At 37.2% G+C, this 22622-nt stretch overlaps 1 protein-coding gene across 1 annotated transcript in view; it reads right to left on the minus strand.

Moving 5' to 3' along the window:
• Positions 1-323: 323 nt before the first annotated feature.
• Positions 324-22622, minus strand: part of LOC136041147 (inward rectifier potassium channel 18-like) — a 42174-nt gene continuing 19875 nt past the window's right edge. Inside the window, exons 3-4 of the mRNA XM_065725678.1 lie at positions 21476-21703; positions 324-770 (exon numbers count right to left, since the gene is read on the minus strand). Of these exons, the coding sequence (XP_065581750.1) occupies positions 324-770; positions 21476-21703 (675 nt within the window). The remainder of the gene's footprint in view (positions 771-21475; positions 21704-22622) is intronic.

Genomic DNA, 22622 nt, shown 5'->3' on the forward strand with positions numbered 1-22622 from the left:
TTTAAATTATGGTAGTTTTTTTAAATTTAATTTCTATACAAATGGCCTCCTTACTTAATGATATTTGTCATTACAAAATTCTTAAAGATTTCTAGAAAAATTATTCCATTCGTAAAACTCCGAGTAGGCCCCAAAGCTAGGCGCCCTCTATGCTTCCGGCCTAATCGAACCTAATAGACAATACGACCATGTTTGCATGGTCAACATATAGATTGAAATTTCTGCAGTGAAATTTTGAGACAAATGACAAGAAAACCTCTTGGTCTTGGGACATGTCAAAAAGAAAAGGGATACGCTTAGTTATATTTCTGGAAAATCTCATTTCATAAAAGGTACTGCTTTCCAGTTATAGTAAAAGGTGAAAAACAGCAAAAACAAGCAAACCGACCTGTTTCCCCGGTTTCTTCTTTGGCCCTCTTAAATTCGTCCAATTTTCGAGCAGAACACAATGGAGTATCAACTTCATATATAGAATCAAAAAGACTGTAGTCAATATTATGCGCGGCAGTATCCTTCCTAAAACTAACCATATTCTGGAATCTGTGTCCCCATAAGATCTCAGTTGGGATATACGAGGATCTTGCTTGTGTCGTCATACTTGTTGACTCTACCGTCCTTTCTAGGATTATTACAATTTCAAACTTCTCTTTCAAGATATCCGCAGCAGATAAATTGTAAAGAGGCGATGCAGAGTTGCCGATTGGTACAATTGTGATTGGCCAGACAAAAAAGATCGAGTTGTCACCATTTTCAGCTCCTACAGGAGGGTCCTGAAAAATTAGCAGAAAAAAAAAGAGCCAAATAAATTTGATTTATAGTATGGTTTAGATACTCTATACCTGCAACAAAATTGTTTCGCTCATACAGTCATTACGAGTACTCTACTAAGAATACCGTAAAAAAATTGGCTCTGTTGTCGGGGTCTTCATACTCAGCAGTGACCTAAGCATTAAATGCCACCCGTTTGACGTCTCATTTACATAGGTCGTGGCTTGTTTTCTCCTGAAGGAAAGGAGGCAGCCGACCAGCTAAGGAGGAGATAAAATTTACCGTTTTCTTCTGAAGGAACTTAGACTTACAGTCAATTTCAAAGATTTTTATGACGGGGTAAAACGTTTTCTAGGAGGGTACTGTCCAAGCTTGTTTACAAAAAAAGGATTTGATTGCTGCAAGATAAAGCAAGGTACTTTAGTAAGGCTCCAAGTACAACAAAATTTATACTTTGGACTCAAATTTGATGTTATAATTGTTTCGATGCTCACTTTAACTTGGATTGTAAAATAGCATCTCTGAAAACGAAAAAAATCAACCTGTTTTAACAGCTAAGTATCTGAAAACTTTCCTGAGAAAAAAAAATTCAAACTTCTGTAGTTAAAGTGGATTGATATTTCTTAAGCTCTTGGAGCAATATTTTACAGTTTTACGTAAGTCGCTGACAGACAATACACCTACGATAACCAGTCAGCAGTCCCTTGTTTGAAACAATCTGCAGAACAGACCGTTTTTATCTTGGGAATCCAATTCTTATCTTAATTAATTTAAAATTACAAAGCTTTTCCGAGGGAAGTAAAGAGCAAAGTTGAAACTTAAAACGAACGAAAATTATTACTTCACTCCCTATCTAACATATATCGATAAAACTACTTCAAATAAACCAATTGGTGATATTTCCCTATGTTTGTAGGATTATAGAAAACTATTGCTTTACTGAAAACACAAAACAATATAAGAATTTTGGGACATTAAAGGTTAACCATTTAAAGACACTTTTAACAGTATACAATAAAAGCATCTTAGGATTATTTCTTATTTTTTTTTTAAATTTCTTCTGCACAACGAGCTCAGTCCAATAATTGACCGTCGTTTTGAATGCGAAAAAGACATTTCATGATTATAAAACAGTTCGTGCTAACAAACTATAGTAAGGAGTGGCCCGCCGGCTCAATAGTAAACGGAAGTCTGAAAAGTGAAATTTTAATACTAATAGATTCATCAAGAGAATTGGATTTTTAAGGTGATTTTAAATACATAGGTTTCATCAAATTTAGTTACCCATCTTACCCATCAAAAGATACCTATCCAAAGTCTTACCCATCAAAAGATACGAGCCTGAGAGAATTTGTCTTGTTTTGGAAAATAGGGGGAAACACACCCAAAATGTCATAGAATCTTAACGAAAATCACACCAACGCATTCTATGTTTTAATGTCGCTCCTTACTTGCAGTTAAAAAAAACCTTGTTTTTCAAATTTAACTTTGTATATAAGTTCGAAGTGAAGCAAATCGAAAAGACAGAAGATTAATAGCTCATTTAAACATTTAATCAAAACAAGCAAGGAAAAGAATAACTAGCCCACTCAAAGAGTAAGTAACAAGTTTCAGCACCACCACACGAGTAGAGCAGCATGTCAATTTTTCCAATTCTATGTAGGAAACAATTTAATTGGTTTTGACCAGATATAAATTGGGTTGAGTGAGGAAAGAGGTTGAATTTCTTAAGAGATATAAGGTCATCCTTATTACGAAAAAAAAACCATCGTCCATCCACTGAATTTTGACACCTAGCATAGTAATTATGATATATTACATTGGACAAAACGGTACGGGGAACAGCAAGATAGGGAGTGGTGTTTTTAACTGTTTTCAAGAATCGTGTTTAGCAATTATTGTTTTTAATGGACGGAATGGTCTTAATAGTTTTTCAATCATTATCTGTGCGTAGTGACAAAACTTCATTATTGCGTTTTCGAAAGGCAAGATTTATGACATAGAGGCTATCAGATTCTCATTTAAAAAGATCTGTCAGAGTGAGTCAACATAAATTTGCCTTAACGTATAATGGTTACTTTATTCAAGGGCAAAAGATACTAATCTTAATTTTTAAAGCCTTTGAAGGTAACAGTTAAAAGTTTTTGGCAGCAAGTCTTAAAAAGCAAAACCTGTATACTACTAAAGTTGTGTTTTCAGGCACTGGCTTTGAAGTATGTTTGGAGCGAATTCGACAAAAATCGTTTCCAGGTTCTCCGTGTTCAACCCAGCAAAATTTTAAAGTGTTTCATGTTATGGGTTCCAACCGTGTTGGACACGGGTTCTTTAAAATTGTAATGAGTTAGAATAGCTTGGTTGAATACAGGTTCTGAGACGACATTTGCCGTGTTGAACACGGCACTCAAAACAATAATCTACAAACCTGTGTCAAACTGTGTTGGATGAGGGTGGCCTGAGAACAAGGCTTAATTTACCGTGAAGCAAAAAGGTCCGACCTATTTTGGAAGGGAGGGGGTGGCTTACAGCAATGAAAAAGTTATTGTGATAGCCGTTATATAATATTTCCAATTTGCATGGATTGAACCCCACCATTGCCCGTTTGAACAACTGGTAGCAGATCCAAGCAAAAAGCACTGAGCTGCAGGATTTTTTTTCAAGCACTTCCTTTATTTCAAATTCATTTGCCAAGAAAACTCCTTAATACATTAAATTTAATAGGATCCATGCATTCATTTAACAATATTCAATAGATTGAAGTCATTAATTAATTGAGAGCACAATTCCATAGGAGACACCAGACCGTAGAGTTGGGAGAGCTACTACTAAATAAATATATAAATAATATAACCAAAGTACTGTCAAGAATATAGTTCTTATACTATATAGTACAGGACATTTAGCTCAAAAAAGGGTCGAACCCGGACAAAATTGCAATATAACGAAAAGGGTACCAAAATGATCAGAAAAAAATTCTGTACAACATACTAAAAGTCCCCAAAAATCCGAGTGGGGGCGAATACCCGAAAAACATGGGAAAAGGGAAAAATGCGGGGGAAAATGGGAAAAAATGCCGAACATGCCCAGAAAATAGTTTAAAGTGAGTTTTCTGGGGTTTTCACATACGCTGATTACGAAATTGACATCTAAAATTCAGTATAGAAAAAGAGTACTACGGAAAACGGGGGAACAGGGGAAAGAGGGGAGAAAAGAGAAGAATACAGGGTAGGGGTAGAAAGCGGTTTGGAAGATATTTTCTGGGGTATTCCTATCTGGTGATTATGAAATTGAGATATAAAATGATATACAAAAATAGATTAACATAAAACGGGGAAATGGGGGGGGGAGGGAGGGGAAAAAGGAAAATATACAGGGTAGGGGTAGAAAGCATGTGGAAATGTGTTTTCTAGGGTTTTCTATCTGCTGATTATAAAATTGACATCTAAAACAAAGTTCGAGAACAAATACAGGAGATCTATAGAGTTTTGGCTACCCCATAGGTTCGGAAAGGCAAAAAAAATTTCGAGAAAGAAATACGGAAAAAATACTGAAATTACATATTCCTTATTCCTCGCCGTTATCGACAAGCGCGTGGGTTCGTCAACATAATCCTGTTCTAATTCGACATCCAGTAAGAGAAGCAAGGTAGACTAGTCACCGCGGAGTTCCAGTGCCGACGACAAAACCTAATCCTGATGGAATGACATCTAGCGGATCCAATAGTCCCCAGTCTGCGTGGATGCTTACACATGTGACATGGTAGCAGGATAAATCAAGGTACGGAATACAGAGAGATACTAAGGATCTACTGACGTTTCTTGAATTCCTTCTAGAGAACTCTCCTTTCACTAGTTCCACAGAGCTTAGAAGTATAGGTTCCGGGCTGATTGCCCATAAAGGCGTCAATGCAGAGGATGCTAAAGCTGTAGGTGAGCTGATCCTCCAGGCGGCATGGATGGCCAATCCGTCGAAAGTTTTTCATTCAAGAAGAAAGACAAAGTCCGTTACACTGGCATCCGATGGGAACATTAGGATAGATGGCGAGATTTTGCATATCGATCCTGCACTGCTTTTTCAATGTCTTTCGACTGCTGCCCATACATCTGAAATGACATGGCAGAAACTCTACATTACGAACTGTGCAGTTATCCGCCCGCTTTGTTTGAGAATCCTGGCATAATGCGTCAGCCAGACAAAACTGCACTAGCGAAAGCATATGGAAAGAAAGCGAACACGGACTCGATTCACCACCTGCCAGTGTCAGATCGTGTCACTGTAGTTGACGGAGGTTGGTTGCTTCAGCAAGTACCTTGAAGATTGGTGATACTTATGATTCAATCTGTTACAGCTATGTTAGTTTTTTTACTCGACGCTGTACCTCCCCTACTGTTGTCTTCGATGGATACAGCGCTGGTCCAACCACGAAAGATGCTACGCACAACCGACGGTGTAAGGGAAGCCAGCATCAAGTGATCGATTTCAGTTTAGGGATGAAGCTCCAGAAAAAGAAGGAAGAGTTTTTGAGCAACTCTCAGAACAAACAGCGAATTATAAGCTACATCGGGGAATAACACAGAGCCAAAGGATTTGAAGTAGTCCATGCGAAGGACGATGTTGACTATCTAATCGTGAAGACTGCCGTTACGAAAGCAGAAAACTCTGAAACAATAGTTCTTGGCAACGACACTGACCTTCTGATTCTACTCTTGTATCACCTCCCGCCTAATGCAAAAACACTTTACTTCGAATCGCCAACGAACGCAAAAGAAGCGATAACACGGTTCTGGTGCCTCAACGAAGTGCAAAAAAAAAATGGGGAAAGATCCAGGCTGCTTCTGGTAGGGCACGCACTCTTGGGATGTGACACGACCTCACGAGTTTTCGGACTTGGAAAGCAAGCTGTGCTACCTCTTTTGAAGAAGGAGCGAAGTGTTCAGAAAAAAAATGCAAAGTGTTTCTGGATGAATCATCGTCCAAAGATGAAATTGTGAAAGCGGGTGAATATCTTCTCCTCAGCTTGTATAAAGCACGACCAAACGAAGATCTCACTAAGCTGCGACCATCGAATTTTCTTGGAAAAAGTTTCTTCGTCTAATACTACGGGAAACCAGTCTAATACTAAGGGGAACCAGCTGACCTCGACCCGGCTGACTGGGGTTGGTCCTCAGAGACCATAAATACTCACCTGTTATGACCCATTTGTAGCCCGCACCTCAGACTCTTTTGAGTGTCGTGAGATGCAACTGTAAGACAGGCTGCGAGAACTCGCGATGCAGCTGCAAGAAAAATGGATTAGCGTGTACGTTCGCGTGCGGAGAATGTCAGGGTATCAACTGTTTGAACAGGGACAACGAGATTGTCGAAGACGAGGAGCTCGACTAGTGATATCAATGCTGTGTTTTCAAGTCAACTATACTGCCTTCGAAAGTGCAAATTTTACATATAATAGCCATTTTATATATAACTGCCAAGCGGTTGTTTTCTTTATGTTTAGTAATTCAAATGGTTTGTAAGAAATGTCTGTGATTCAAGAAAGTACAAGTTTGATACTTAAGCGAGGTTATTTTGTCCATAGGCCTACTTATTAGCCATTAGCAGCTGGCTCAGGAGTCAGGCCTCCCTTCCCCTTTTTCCGTTGTTTCCTCCAGTTTTGTTCGGTTTTCATGGTTCCCGTTTTCTTTCCTTCATTTTAGGGGTCAGTTTCGTGATCAGCAGATAGAAAACCCCCAGAAAACCACATTTCCACATGCTTTCTACCCCCTACCCTGTATATTTCCCTTTTCCCCTTCCCCCCCATTTTCCCGTTTTATGTTAATCGATTTTTTTATGTAATTTTATTTCTCAATTTCGTAATCACCAGATAGGAATACCCCAGAAAATATCTTTCAAACCGCTTTCTACCCCTACCCTGTATATTTCCCTTTCCCCTCCCCCCCCCATTTCCCCGTTTTATGTTAATCGATTTTTTATATCATTTTATTCTCAATTTCGTAATCACCAGATAGGAATACCCCAAAAATATCTTTCAAACCGCTTTCTACCCCTACCCTGTATTCTTCTCTTTTCTCCCCTCTTCCCCTGTTCCCCCGTTTACCGTAGTACCCTTTTTTCTATACTGAATTTTAATGTCAATTTGGGAATCAGCGTATGTGAAAACCCCAGAAAACTCACTTTAAACTATTTTCTGGGCATGTTCGGCATTTTTCCCATTTTCCCCCGCATTTCCCCCTTTTCCCCTGTTTTTCGGGTACTCGCCCCACTCGGATTATGGGGACTTTTAGTATGTTGTACAGAGTTTTTTTCTGATCATTTTGGTACCATTTTCGTTTATATTGCAATTTTGTCCGGGTCAAACCCTAAAAGTCCTGGACTAATAATATATAGCAAACAATTCAGACATAAGAAAAAAAACCAGAGAGGAAAGATGGAGGAATTTTGAATTTGAGAATTAGAAAGCCTCCAAAAACAACAGAGATAAACTAATCAAAGTCAATCCTACAGAGCCCCCTTCCCAAAAAGCTTCACATCTTATTTTGAAAGTTATTATTTAGACTTTTTCAAATGTCTCTTATGTAGGAGTATTCATTCTTGAAGCACTGATAAAAATGCAATCACTTTAGCGTGAATAGTGGGAGCTTGAGGGGACAGCAGCCCCCCTTCTAGCACATGATTTTGAAGTTATCGATAGAATTTCTTAAGAAATAAATCTTTGCACCGATTATGTTTACTGTTGAATAAATCTATCTTTCAATTTGTTGAATTTTTTCTTTACGAATTTTTATTGGACCGTGCTTTGCTAAGGCGGAAGCTTGTGCCTTCGGTTCTCGCGAGTGGTCAATGTCCCATGCAAATGAAGCCTAATGGTTCAGAAATGGATCTCACTCTATATTGTTCCATTATAGAAGCATCAATGAAACCGTTTCATCACTAAAAAGTTTTTTTTTTCGAAAGGCTTTTTCAAACTTCTAGTTACTATGGGCTGTTGTTCGTTCTTTACTATGTTGCAGTTTCTATTGTAACAATGATTTCATGTAAATACATAGAAAAAAGCTTTTGCCTTTTTGTTGGCAGGAACCTAGTAAAGAGCTAATGACAGCCATAATGTTTTAAGCTATCGTCTTTACAAAAATAACCAAAATGTTCACTCTATACTTAGAGACAATGTGGTTTTTGTGAAATATTTCATTTTACTTTAGTGTTATCAAAGCAAATTTATCGGAAGCACATAGGTATGAGTAGTAGCTTTTGAATGAATCATTAAATATTTCTCGAAGACTTTGATGTAGACTGCTAGCCTTGGCGAAAGAAATAACCTATCACTACCACCCATGCAAAAAAACACAGTTTTTCTTGTTTCTCAAGATGGGGACCTCAAAAACCAGAAATTCAGGTAGATTGCAGCTACTGCTGCAGCTATGATTTGGAATTATCTGAAAAACTAGACCACATTTATTCTATTATTTTTAGAGATTTTTTGGAATTTTTAGTTTAATTATTCATTTTTTATTCTTTCAGTTTTATGAAACAACTCGTAGTAACGAACTGTAGTAAGGAGCAACCCGGCTCAATAATAACCGAAACTCTAAAAATGAAATTTTGATACCAATAGTTACATCAAAAGAATTGCATTTTAATGCTGATTTTAAATATATAAGTTTCATCAAGATTAGTTATATCCATCAAAAGTTACGAGCCTGAGAAAATTTGCCTCATTTCAAAAAATAGGAGGTACCACCCCCTAAAAGCCATACAATCTTAACAAAAATCACACCATCAGATTCACCGTATCAGAGAACCTGATTGTAGAAGTTTCAAGCTCCTATCTACAAAAATGAGGAATTTCGTATTTTTTGCCAGAAGACAGATCACGGATGCGTGTTTTTTTGTTGTTGTTTTTTTGTTTGTTTTTTCTCAGGGGTGATCGTATCGACTGAGCGGTCCTAGAATGTCACAAGAGGGCTCATTTTAACCGAAATTAAAAGTTCTAGTGCTCTTTTTAAGTGACCAAAAAACTGGAAGGGACATAGGCCCCCTCCAACGCTCAATTTTCCCCAAAAGTCACCGAATTAAAATTCTGAGATAGCCATTTTATTCACCATAGTCAAAAAACCTAATAACTATGTCTTTAGGGACGAAATACTCCCCCGCAGTCCCCGTGGGAGGGGATGCAAGTTACAAACTTTGACCTGTGTTTATATATAGTAATGGTTACTAGGAAGTGTACAGACGTCTTCAGGGGGATTTTTTTGTTTAGGGGGGATATTTAAGGGGGGTTACTTGGGAGGATATTTCGATGGAGAAACTTGTTATGGGAAAGAAAATTTCAATGAAGGGGGCGCAGGGATTTTCTAGCATTATTTGAAAAAAAACAATGAAAAAATAAATATGAAAAGTTTTTTCTACTGAAAGTAAGGAGCAGCATTAAAACTTAAAACCGAAAAAATATTACGCCTATGAGAGGTTTACCTCCTCGTTATACCTTACTCTCTACGCTAAAGTATCTTCAGTAATTTCAACTAAATATTCTACGACCTTTGTGATTCAGAGCTCATTCTTAAGGAGTTGGGACAACATTTAAGCTTTAGGGTAAAGAGAAAGGTATCGACGAAGGTTTGACCCCCTCATTACACGCAATAACAACATACGAAAATAGAAGTTCGTTACGTAAATTAATTCGTAAGTTACGTATATTTTTCACCAATGAAAACGTTTTTAAAAAATTAAAAGTTCTAGTTGCTTTTTTATGCAATCAAAAAATTGGAGGGCAAATAGGCCTCCTCCCCCGCTTCCTTTTCTCAAAATCTTCCGATTAATTGCAATTAATTAATATGCCAATTTCGTTTTAATTATTTATGTGTGGAGAGCCAAGATCAAAACAAGCATTAATTCAAAAACTTCTAGAAACTAAATAAAAAAAATAATTTTTTTAAATGAAAGTAAGGAGTAACATTAAAACTTAAAATGAACAGAAATTACTAATATGAAAGGAGCTTTTCCTCCTCAACGCCCCGCTCTTTACGCTAAAGTTTCCTTACTGTTTTAAAATAGAGTTAAGAGAAAGAGTCAAACTTTAGCGTAAAGAGCGGGGCGTTGAGGAGGAAAAGCCCCTTTCATATACGGAGTAATTTCTGTTCGTTTTAAGTTTTAATGTTGCTCCATATTTTCATTTAAAAAAACTTGCTTTTTTTATTTAATTCTACAAACGGATCCCATTGTTATATGTTTAGGTTTAAATATGTGTACTATTCTTTTCAATAATAAATACGTTGTTTCTTGTTAGGAAATATGGATTGGTTTAAGTTTGTTTATTGAAAAGTTTTTGATCTTTGTCAATACCGGGCTTGTTCAGAGGCCCAACTTTGATTTTACGATATTGGATGCGGTGGTAAGCGGACAATGCTCTTCTCTGTATATTCGTGCGCGTGCGTGTGTGTGTTTGGGTCAATATCCCAGGGGAAAATTATTCTTTTTTCTTTCTAAAATTGACTTTCCACTTTTGATACACTTAAAAGCTCTCTTCTGGCGTTATTACTTGTGGAGCATAGTACATCTTTTTTTTTATGTGCCAGAATTTTGTTTGCTTAATATTCTTGACAAGCACCAAATTGTACCTTCTTGACATATTAATGAAGGAAATATTTGCCTTTTTTATACTAGAAGTTTAAAATTTCAAGACATGTATCAGCAGAGTCATCAAGAAGGTGATATGGAGTGGTGGTGGCGAATTCCCGTCCCAAGAGGCAAAGTGTTCATTTTGTTTATTTCTACGGTTGTTCTTATTTAATTTATGCCAAAAACATTTTTATTTCACAAAGTTTTTATGATTACTTTTATCCATTTAATAGAAATTTAAAATCCAAAGGGACCAGCTCTTGGAACATTTAAGGAAATCCACGTTATGGCATACAACTTAAAAGTATAGGGCCAGTAAAACATTGTCTGTAATTCTTTGCTTCCAATACTCGAAGTCACATTAATATTCGTAATATGAATGGTGTCGTATTGTGAAAGGGGGGGGGGAGAAAACATTTTTGTTCGAAACATTGCTATTTTTATTGTTTTTAAATCTCTTGCTTATAAACGTTGGAGAAAAGGAAAGCAATTTACCTTATTCCTATATACAAAGTGAAGGAAAGCCATATGCTCACTACCGAGGAGAACTCCCTCAAGATATCTCTGTTTTGGCAAAAGATATATTTGGGGGGTACTATATCAATATTAGATTAACATACGTAGATGCAGATGCACATAAAATCCCATTAAAGGGGATTGGTGTGATTTTCTTTTCTTCGCAGATGTGGAAAATGTACGATAGTCGAAGACAGAAACAAGCTGTGACAAACGACCATTGTGGTCACACTTTGCAAGCCAAAAGGCCCATGAAGTGGTTCTTTTGAATAGGACTCATACAATTTACCTATTCTTGCTGTTTCAATGAGTTTAAGCACCCCCTTGAAATGTATCCTCTCCCAAATAAAATTCTTGCGTGTCCTTCGAGAATATCTCAGTAGCAATCTTTAGTGCCCTAAAATATTTTCAAGCTATGAGATGATAACCCGTAGAAACGTATGAAGTTAGTATGGCCGATAACCAATATTTATATGAGACATAGCTGATATTTTTTTACCCCAAAATCTAAAAACGAGCACATTCAGAAATTAAGTCGGTATCGAGGCAACGATAGACAGTTTATCATTTTAGTCAGCCCTTGAGTGTTGTCATTCAGCTCTAGTCATATACTAGAGTGTTGCCTCTGATAATAACTATTCGGAATTATTTTGATGCCTTTCTTGTGTTTTAAGAACGACCTATTCCAATAGTTTACGGAGTAAATTACTAATCAAATTTCTCCATAACCATCAAGTCGCATCTTCAAATGGCCTGTTTATGTATATTTTTGAGTCGCCAGTTGACCAAATCGTCAGATTCTGCGTGATGAAAATCATCGTGCTGCTCACGGAAGATCTTAACACTAACGGGAAGACAGACTTTGGTGTATTGTGAGCAATTGCTAAGGGCCTTCTTCTCTGAAGGCAATATTCCTATTAAACAATAATCGCGTTAAAATGGCGGTCACAGGCACGTTTGGTTGGACGTATAGACCAATGATTTTTCGGATAGCAATATTTTGAATTTTTTGTTTGCGTGCAATACTCAATTCTTGGCTGCAACAACTTACGGCTAAGCCTCCATTTTTGAGGTCTAGACCTCTAGTCATTCTACCAATCGCGAAGCTTATTTTTGTCACTATATTCATTATCTGGCTTAAAAGTGGCGTTCATTTGTATGTCTGTCTGGAAATCCATGCCTAAATAAGTATAGGTCCATGTTTCATGTTTAAGAAATACGTGATTATGAATGGAAGTATTAATGGATCTGCATGTTAACGTCACTTAGATGTGTAGACAACGATTCTTTTTTATAAATAAGTCTACTGAAAAAAGTCAGCTTTTTAGCTTAGTATTTACTATAACTTACTCAGTAATCACCGCAGTCTAAATAACTAAACAAAGATGTGTTTTTGAATGAGACAACAATATAATTAGCCTCAAGGAAGTTTTTTTTAGCGCAATCTAATACCTGTCATGTGAATCTAACTGGCACCCTTCCCATCTTGGTCTCGTAATTACAACTATGTTCTGTCAGAAATAAAAAACCAAACGTATTGGCGAAGCAAAATATTGATACTGATATACTACGCAAAAAGAGCACTGGTGCTAAATTACAATTTTTCCAGAGGGACTGGGGCTTGTCATCTAAAACTGACAGATCCAAATTTCAAAAAGTAAAAATTTTCGAATAATGTTATTTACCAAGATTCAGCTATCCCAAGTATTTTTACAGAAGTGGACCCAGATGAATAGCACATCTTTTCCCAAAATCACCCTGAAGCCAGTGTACACGGGGATGTCTTCATGGTAAACAACTTTACTTACTTAGACTTAGGTTCTTCCGCGCCTGAAGGCACATAAGGCAGCAACAGTGGTTTGCCACAACGACCTGTCCTGAGCCTTCGACCAAAGCTCCTCCATCGAAGACCTCGCCAGCTTCGCCTCCTTCTCTAACATCCTGCCAACGGTCGTTTTGGGTATCCCTGACTTGCAGAGGGGATAGAGGGGATATGGGGATATCCAACCCCATATGTCATGAGGTAGCCTTCCATCACCCATTCGCACCATGTGGCCCCAATACATCCATCGTGGTAAACTTTGGTTACCGAATTAAATATGTTAAGATAAGCTGGTATTTTAATGTTTCTATCGTTGAACAGAAAGCAATCTTTTACATCCGTTTATATCACTGGAATCTTCCATCCAGCTGAAAGCAAGAGTTGCATTCAACTCTGATGTATATTAACAGAACAGGTATCAATGGGCATTTAATCCAAGACAAAAAATAATCTTGGATAGGGACGGATTCTTTCTTCAGCTACTGTTACCATATTTCCTAGCATACAAAAATATTTCATAGGCCTCTACAAGATCGAAGGCTCACAAGTTTTCATAAGATGGAAAAACAATAGTTTTTAATGATCAGAATCATCTTGATATGTTTATGACGGCAAGAGTGAAATTTCTAAAAGCAGAGATACGAAAATTTTATTGAACTCTGGAGCAAAAGGTAGTGTCATTTTCTTAGATCACTTGTACTCATGCATACTCAGCCATAGTTGATTAGATACACGGTTTCTAGTGTACCTAACGGAAAATTAGTATTTTCTCCCCTTTTAATTGCAGACCCAGACGAAAATCACGTTTTCTTGGCAGTTTATTAAAGGAACCTTTACATTGAGTCTTCTGTTCTCCCCTTTACACCAGACTCCACATGCTTCAAAAACACTACGTAAGACTTTAAATTAATGCAACCGTAAGAAGGAACGAAACACAAAAGCCTTGACGGAAGTAGTTGAAGAGATTTCAACTTTTTATGTTTACCTTTCCAACCCCAAAGTGGATTTATTCGCAAAAATAATCGAGTTTGTAGAAGCTAGAAAATATTTTTATAGGCCAAAGGACCCTTCTTTCAAAGAAACAAAACCTGAAAAAAAAAGACTTAAGAACATTGAGGCAGATTGACTTAAATACAGAAGAGAACATTTTCCCTTGTGAAAAATGTATGGACAACATAATCATCTTCAATTGTGCCATGTTTTCCAAATTCAAAGCTTCTGCGAATGATAGTGATCATGTTCTTTGAAGACGTTCTACTTGCGTTCTGACAAAATGAACTTATATAGAGAAGGGAACAGTTTCAATATGAAGGGAGATAAACATTATAACCGTAACAACCTTAGTATTAAATGTTGAGTAAAGTTTTCGTTTTCAATATGTACGGTCCTTAACGATGGAGTTCGACGGAATCCTTTGCAAGAACAAATCTTATCCTGACAGCTTTCCCTCGTTTTGTTCTACCATCAGTCGAATCTTTCAAAAATTTGGCTGGAATGTCGCCAAAATTTCTTGCAAATTGGAAGTTTATCAAAATACAGACTGTTAGAGTTGTCCATACATTTGTTCATATTACTTGTTTTATACTGTGCGACATACCGAAGTACGTCGGTATTGCATGTTTAGCATGTACGCTGGTGGTCTCCAGAGCCTGATATGTGAGAACGAATAGAAACAAAGGAAAGAAAATGAAGTTAAGAAGGTTGAAAGATTATGGACAGATATCAGGAAAGTCATAAATCAGATTAGCATTTCTTAGTTTACTGTTTAAATATTAAAAACTTATACGATTTAGATAAAAAAAAAAGAAAACAGCAAAAATCGGGCCAGTTGTGAAATTAATATAGAAATAAGGGATAATTTGTAAAAATCTTGGGATTTTCTATAGGGGTTGAGTCAAAATGTCCCTTGTTTGAGTACCTTCTCAAGGATGAAAAATACTCATCAGATCTTCTCTATACGATGTTCTTTGGGATTTATGGATATATTGTGTTGTTTGTACTTATACAACAAAATGGAGGAAGGAGGAGGTTGGATATTGGGTATCAAGGGACAAAACAGGACGTTTTCAGATACTACATCATTTGTGAAGTCGATTAATGGGCAAAGGATTAAATTAGACGACTTTAGGACCTAAAGGAGAGAGCACCTCCATGCTCTTAAAAGGATTTTCCTTAGTGTTGGCCCTTCCTGACTCTTCATGTATTCGAAGCAGCCTAGTTAGTTTATTTATTTTACTTCTATTTATTTTACTCAACGTGATCAACAAGCAGTATTCGTTCTTTTCAGTAGAGTGTCAGGCAAATCCACGAACCCTCCAGTTGGTATCCAAGTTCTAAACACGGTGATTTGTTTAGTATTTTTTCTTTGACTGGTAGTATTAGTCATGAGCCTTTTCATTGTTTTTACTCACTAGGCTCAGTTGTGCTTTCTGAAGGTGTAGCACTGGGTTCCATTTGCTCAGCACGTCTCTTTACCGTTAAAAATATCCTACATTTTACTCAATTTATTATATTATTTTCAGTGAATTAAATCCTTGGTTGACCCTTATTCAGCATTTTGTAACAAGTCCACTTTCTATTCAAATGTGTGTATGAGGTCCCTTGAACCCCGAAGCTGAGCAAATCAAGGTGGCCTCGGAGGTATTTTTATGCTTTCGACCGTTATGGCTAAAATGGATATATTGAAAATTTAACCCAATACAATATGGAGTACCCAGGAGCACATGGATCGTCAAAGGGGTGGCAGGTTCCTGACACTTATGGTTTAATTAGTTCTGGCATTTAATTAAATAAAAATAGTGAAAGTTTTAACTGAAAGTAAGGAGTGGCATTAAGACTTGAAACGAACAAAAATTACTTCGTACATGAAAAGGGCTGCTTCCTCATCAACGCCCCGCTCTTTAGGCTAAAATTTGATTCTTTCAACTCTACTTTTTAAAACAGTAAAAACTTTAGCGTAAAGAGCTGAGCGTTGATGAGGAAGCAGCCCCTTTCATATACGAAGTAACTTCTGTTCGTTTTAAGTTGTAATGTCACTCCCTACTTTCAGTTAAAAAAACTTGTTATTTTATATTTAATTTCTGAACGTTTTTGAATCAATGTATGTTTTGATTTTGGCTCTCCGCAGATGAATAATTAAAACGAAATATGCATATTTATTTTTTTGGCTAAATGGCTTTCTCAGAGTTTTGATCGAATGATTTTGAGAAAAAAGAGTGGGGGATGAGGCCTAGTGCCCTCCGATTTCTTGGTTACTTAAAAAGGCAACTAGAACTTTGAATTTTTTACGAATGTTTTTTATTATTTTTTCTATTGTTTGGTAAATTACGACTTATATTTATTGACGACATGACTGCCTGTCCATGGATTATTCTTTATGGTTGATTGTGTTTGGCTATGCTGTTTGACCTATGTGATTGTATGGATGAGTAGGGTTAAGGCCTCATTCAAGTGCTGGTCTATATTAATCACTAGTTTATGAAAACAATCTTCCTTTTCTCCTTCTGTCTCTTTTTTTTCTTTTTTTTTATGTGTTTGTGCTGTTGCATTGGTGATTTCTCTTTTCATGATATATATATATATATATATATATATATATATATATATATATATATATATATATATATATATATATATATATATATATATTATATATATATATATATATATATATATATATATATATATATATATATATATATATATATATATATATATATATATATATATATATATGTTTTTGACTACGTAAAACTTGCCAATATACAACATTCTTCGCTGTCCCATTGTCTTTGCATATAAATAGATTGTCAGGATTACCGACTCTTGAACATGCAACATATAATTGTTCATGGGAAAACAATCCGTATTCAGATATATACCTCATAATTCTAATGATTGCCCTTGGGCTTTGTTGACGGTGATTGCTAATCGAACATTCCCTGTGTCCCCGTCGTCATTTATATATCCCCCTTGTGCCCCCCAGCGTCCCCGTTGTAGTTGTGTCCCTGTGTCCCGGTCGTCATTTATATTCCCTGTGTCCCGGTCGTCATTTGTGTTCCGGTATACCAGTCTGTAATTTCTCTTTGAGTGTCCTGGTCGTCATTTATATTCCCTGTATCCCGGTCGTCATTTGTGTCCCGGTCGTCATTTGTGTCCCGGTGTCCCAGTCTGTAATTTCTCTTTGAGTGTCCCGTTCGTCATTTATATTCCCTGTGTCCCAGTCGTCATTTGTGTCCCGGTGTCCCGGTCTGTAGTGTCATCTTATTATGACGTCATATACAAAGCCTTATATACTTATGTCTTGCGAATATACAACATTCTTCGGAGTCCCATTGTCTGTGCATATAAATAGATCCTCAGGTTTACCAACTCTTGAACATACAACATATAATTGTCCATGGAAAAAACAATCCGTATTCAGATCTATACCTCCATATTCTAATGATTGCTCTTGAGCTTTGTTGATGGTGATTGCTAATCGAACATTCTCTGTGTCCCGGTGGTCATTTATATATCCCCCCTTTGCCCCGGCGTCCCCGTTGTAGTTGTGTCTCTGTGTCTCGGTCATCATTTATATTCCCTGTGTCCCGGTCGTTATTTGTATACCGGTGTCCCAGTCAGTAATTTCCCTTTGAGTGTCCCGGTCGTCATTTATATTCCCTGTGTCCTGGTCGTCATTTGTGTTCCGTTGTCCCGGTCTGTAATTTTGTCAGTCGACAAACATGATGTGAGTCGACAAACATGCATGACGTCAGTCAACACACAACACACAAACAACTTATATTTATATATATAGATATGAGGGGGTTCACCCCTTCGTCAGTACCTCGCTATTTACACTAAAGCTTAAATGTTTTCCCAATTCCTTAAGATAATCCCTGAATCACAAAAGCCATAGAATACAAAGTTGAAATTATCAAACATACTTTAGCGTAAAGAGCGGCGTATTGGAAGGAAGTGAGCCCATCATATGCGTAATAATATTTGTTCGTTTTAAGTTTTAATGCTTCTCCTAACTTTCAGTTGAAAAAACAATTTCTTATTTATTTTTTCATTGTTTTTTCTTTAATAATGCTAGAACATCTTGCGCTCCCTCCATGAAAATTTTCTTCCCACAAATTCCTCAAAGTAAAGTTCCCCCAACATGTCTCCCTCTTCTCAACCCCGCCCCCAGCCTAAAAATCCCCCTGAAAACGTCCGTACACTTCCAAATAACCATTACAATATGTAAGCACTGGTCAAAGTTTGTAACTTGTAGCCCCTCCCACGGGGACTGTGGGGGAGTAAGTCACCCCCAAAGACATAGTTATAAGGTTTTTCGGCTATATTGAATAAAATGGCTATCTCAGAATTTTAATCTGGTGACTTTGGGAAAATAATTGGCGTGGGAGGGGGCCTAGGTGCCCTCCAATGTTTTCGGTCACTTAAAAAGGGCATTTGAACTTTTCGTTTCCGTTAGAATGAGCCCTCTCGCAAGATTCTAGGACCACTGGGTCGATACAATCACCCCTGGAAAAAACAAGAGCTAAGAGCTCATATGGCACTAGTGACGAGGCGAGAAGAGCTAAGAGCTAAGTGATCATATGGTATGAGCTCTAACAAAATTCTATGAATCAATAGATTGATTTAAAAAGGAAAATAAGAGGCTTAATGCCAGTCAGGATTTAAAATAAGAGCTCTTAGTCACGATGTCCTTCTAAATATCAAAATTCATTAAGATCCGATCACCCACTCGTAAGTTATAAATACCTAATTTTTCCTAATTTTTCCTCTCCTTTTAGCCCCCCAGATGGTCGAATCTGGGAAAACGACTTTAACAAGTGAAATTGTGTAGCTCTCTGACACGCCTATCAATTTTAATCGTCCTAGAACGTCCAGAAGCACCAAACTCGCCAAATAACTGAACCCTTCCCCCCAACTCCCCCAAAGAGAGCGAATCCAGTACGATTCTGTCAATCACGTATCAAGGACATTTGTTTATTCTATCCACCAAGCTTCATCCTGATTCCTACACTCCAAGTGTTTTTCCCAGATTTTCCCCTCCATCTTTCCCAAATGTCAAACGATCTTGTCGGGATTTGAAATAAGAGCTCTGAGACATGAATTCTTTCTAAAAATCAAATTTAATTAAGATGCTATCATCTATTCGTAAGATAAAAATACCCTAATTTTCACGTTTTCCCAGAATTCTGGTTTCCCCCTCCAACTCCCCCCCTCGTCACAGGATCTGGTCAGAATTTAAAATAAGAATTTTAAAGCACAAGATCCTTCTAAATATCAAATTTCATTAAGATCTGGTCACCCTTTCGTAAGTTACAAATACCTCAATTTTCAAAATTACCCCTCCCCCCTCCAATTCTACCAAAGACAGCAGATCCGGTCCGGTTGTGTCAGTCACGTATCTTAGACAAGTTTTTATTCTTCCCATCCAGTTTCATCCTGATCTCACAACTTTAATTATTTTCTATGATTTCCCCCCCCCCCAACTGCCCCCCCCCCAATTACTCTTGATCCGGTTGAGATTTAAAATAAGAGATCTGAGTTACGAGGTCCTTCTAAATATGAAGTTTCATGAAGATCCAATCACTCCTTCGTAAGTTAAAAATACGTGATTTTTTCCTATTTTTCAGAATTACCCCCCCCCCCCAATAGATCGGATCCGTTCCAATTATGTAAATCACGTATGTAAGACTTCCGCTTATTTTTCCCACCAAGTTTCATCCCGATCCCTCAAATCTAAGCGTTTTCCATGATTTTGGGTTCCCCCACCCTAAACTTCCCCCAACTTCACCATATCCTGTCAGGATTTAAAATGAGAGCTTTGAGACTCGATATCCTTCTAAATATCAAATTTCATTGAGATCCGATCACCTGTTCGTAAGTTAAAAATACCTCATTTTTTCTAATTTTTCAAAAATACTCCCCCCCCCCAACTATCGCAAAGAGAACGGATCTGTTCCGTTTATGTCAATCATGTATCTAGCACTTGTGTTTATTTTTCCCACCAAATTTCATCCCGATCCCTCCACTCTAAGTGTTTTCCAAGTTTTAGGTTTCCCCCTCCCAACTCCCCCCCCCCCCCAATGTCACCATATCCGGTCGGGATTTAAAATAAAAGCTCTAAGACACAATATCCTTCTAGATATCAAATTTCATTGAGATCCGATCACCCGTTCGTAAGTTAAAAATACCTCATTTTTCTAATTTTTCAGAAATACCCCCCCCCAACTACCCCAAAGAGAGCGGATCCGTTCCGATTATGTCAATCATGTATCTTGGACTTGTGCTTATTTTTCCCATCAAGTTTCATCCCGATCCCTCCACTCTAAGTGTTTCCAAGATTTTAGGTTTCCCCCTCCAAATCCCCCCAATATCATCAGATCCGTTCGGAATTTAAAATAAGAACTCTGAAACTTAATATCATTAAAAAAATCAAATTTCATTAAGATCCCATCACCCATTCAAAAGTTAAAAATACTTCATTTTTTCTATTTTTTCCGAATTAACCAGCCTTCCACTCCCCCCCCCCCAGATTGTCAATTTGGAAAAATGACTATTTCTAATTTATGCTGGTCCCGTCCCTGATACACCTGCCAAATTTCATCGTCCTAGCTTACCTGGAAGTGCCTAAAGTAGCAAAACGGGGACCTACAGACAGACAGACAGACAGACAGACCGACAGACCGACAGACAGACCGACAGAATTGGCGATTGCTATATGTCACTTGGTGCCATAAAAAAAACAAACACGCATCCGTGATCTGTATTCTGGCAAAAAATACGAAATTCCACATTTTCATAGATAGGAGCTTGAAACTTCTACAACAAGGCTCTCTAATACGCTGAATCTGATGGTGTGATTTTCGTTAAGATTGTATGACGTTTAGGTGGTGTTTCCCCCTATTTTCGAAAATGAGGCAAATTTTTTCAGGCTCTTAACTTTTGATGGGTAAAACTAATCTTGATGAAACTTATATATTTGAATTCAGTATTAAAATGCAATTCTTTTGATGTAACTATTGGTATCAAAATTCCATTTTTCCAGAGTTTTGTTTATTATTGAGCCGGGTTGCTCCTTACTACAATTCATTACCACGAACTGTTTGAAAAGAGCACTTGAACTTCTCACTTACGATCAAAAGAACCCTCATCCAACTCTCCAGGACCAGCTGTCTATGTGACGAAGCCCAAGGAAAAAACAAATGCACAGATGACAAATTGCTCTTTATTATGTCAATTCTTTTGCATTGAATATATTATAGGTATATATGAGTATAGGCATACATGAATATGGATCCCAAAAAAAAAAGAAAAAATGTCTGAAGATGTTACAAAATAGATTTTCTTCAGTTTGACCTATCTAAGAACAATTCTCAGTCCTTGACCTCTTAAAATGTATGAAAAATGACACCTCTATAATCAGAACCTTTCTTAGGAGGGGGAGGGGGGCAACTGGGTCAGCTGCCTAGGGTGCCGCAGCAGGGGACTTCCCACTGTGATCAAAATTTTCACTTTGTTTCAACTTGTTTTGCTTATATTTGAGCTGGGAAGTGGGCGCTTAAATTAATTTTTCCCAGCATCCCATCAGCCTAGAAACGACTCTGTCTATAATAAAACTTGAAGACAAAAAAAACATGTGTAATGGTTATTAACTGGTCATTCATAAGTGACAAGGCTTTTGTAATAAAAAAATTACGAAAAGAAAATGATGAGACTGCGTATCGATTGTCTGGTATCGTAAGTTAGAACAAGATTTACCTGCTGGTAGTATTGGATTAACTCTCCTTCTTGTGTAACCTTCATCCTTATGATCTGTGCAAGTACGCTTGCATTTATTATGTGTGACTTTCGCATGTCTCCAACCCGGAACATAAGACACAACGCACCATCACGAAGACAAATCACTGCGTTCCGACTGAACAAGAGTGTTTGCGCCCTCTTCTTCGGTCTGGACATCTTGGTGAAAACTACAAAAACCATAAAAGCCTGAAAAATCATAACTTATTATTTTATTGAATGTCAATATCTGAAAAATCTAGAATTGCATTTTATAAAGTATATCAAAGCTCTTTCCTTATAGCACTTATCGTTGTAACTGAAGGAAAAACAAAGAATGATTCATAAACATGCCTGAAATATATCCACCAAAACTTCGATAGGCATGCGATGAGAGAGCTGGTAAATGTTTTTTCAAAGATTGAACTATACAAGGTAAATATATTCCTGGGAAGACAATTGAACACCCCACTTATCCCACGATAGTCAACGTTTTTTAAAATCATTTATTAGAAGCCTAAATCCTTGCGCACTAGGAAATTACGACCTAGAAAATAATATACTTGTAACTTCATCATTTAGATCGCTTATAATCTTGAAATTTGTAGTAGAGAAGCTGTAACAACAGCCGATCGTTTTTCTATATCAGCCAATTTTGAAATCACCTAAGAATACAAACAGTTACAACTTTAACGTTGTGCGGATATCCTAGAAAAAAAATAAACCAGTTTACTATTTTAAGAAAAATTAAAAAGACTACAGGGGCTGACAACCGTGGTTGCAGCGCTTGAGGATGATATGTACCGTAATGTACTAATCCGTAATCGTTTTCTAATACCTTGCTTATTAGGTATTACAAAAAGATTACGGATCAGTACATCACGGTGCATATCCTGCTCAAAATGCCACAGCCACGGTTGCTGAAGATTGTCCTTTTTGGCCAACTGTCTAGGGCTAAACGAAAGAAAGGTCCGCAGGATTGGGATTAGGAGAGAGGATGAGTGCGCGTGGCTGTGTTGGCCTCAGGCAACTTGCTGCTGCGGTGAGTTGTTATTGGTAGTAGCAATCATTTTGCGTATTACTATTACCTTTGTTGCAGATAAGTTTTAGACAATTTGCCGTTCTTTAT

The sequence above is a fragment of the Artemia franciscana genome, unplaced genomic scaffold, assembly GCF_032884065.1.
Source record: "Artemia franciscana unplaced genomic scaffold, ASM3288406v1 PGA_scaffold_102, whole genome shotgun sequence".
In the NCBI taxonomy this organism is placed as follows: Eukaryota; Metazoa; Arthropoda; class Branchiopoda; order Anostraca; family Artemiidae; genus Artemia; species Artemia franciscana.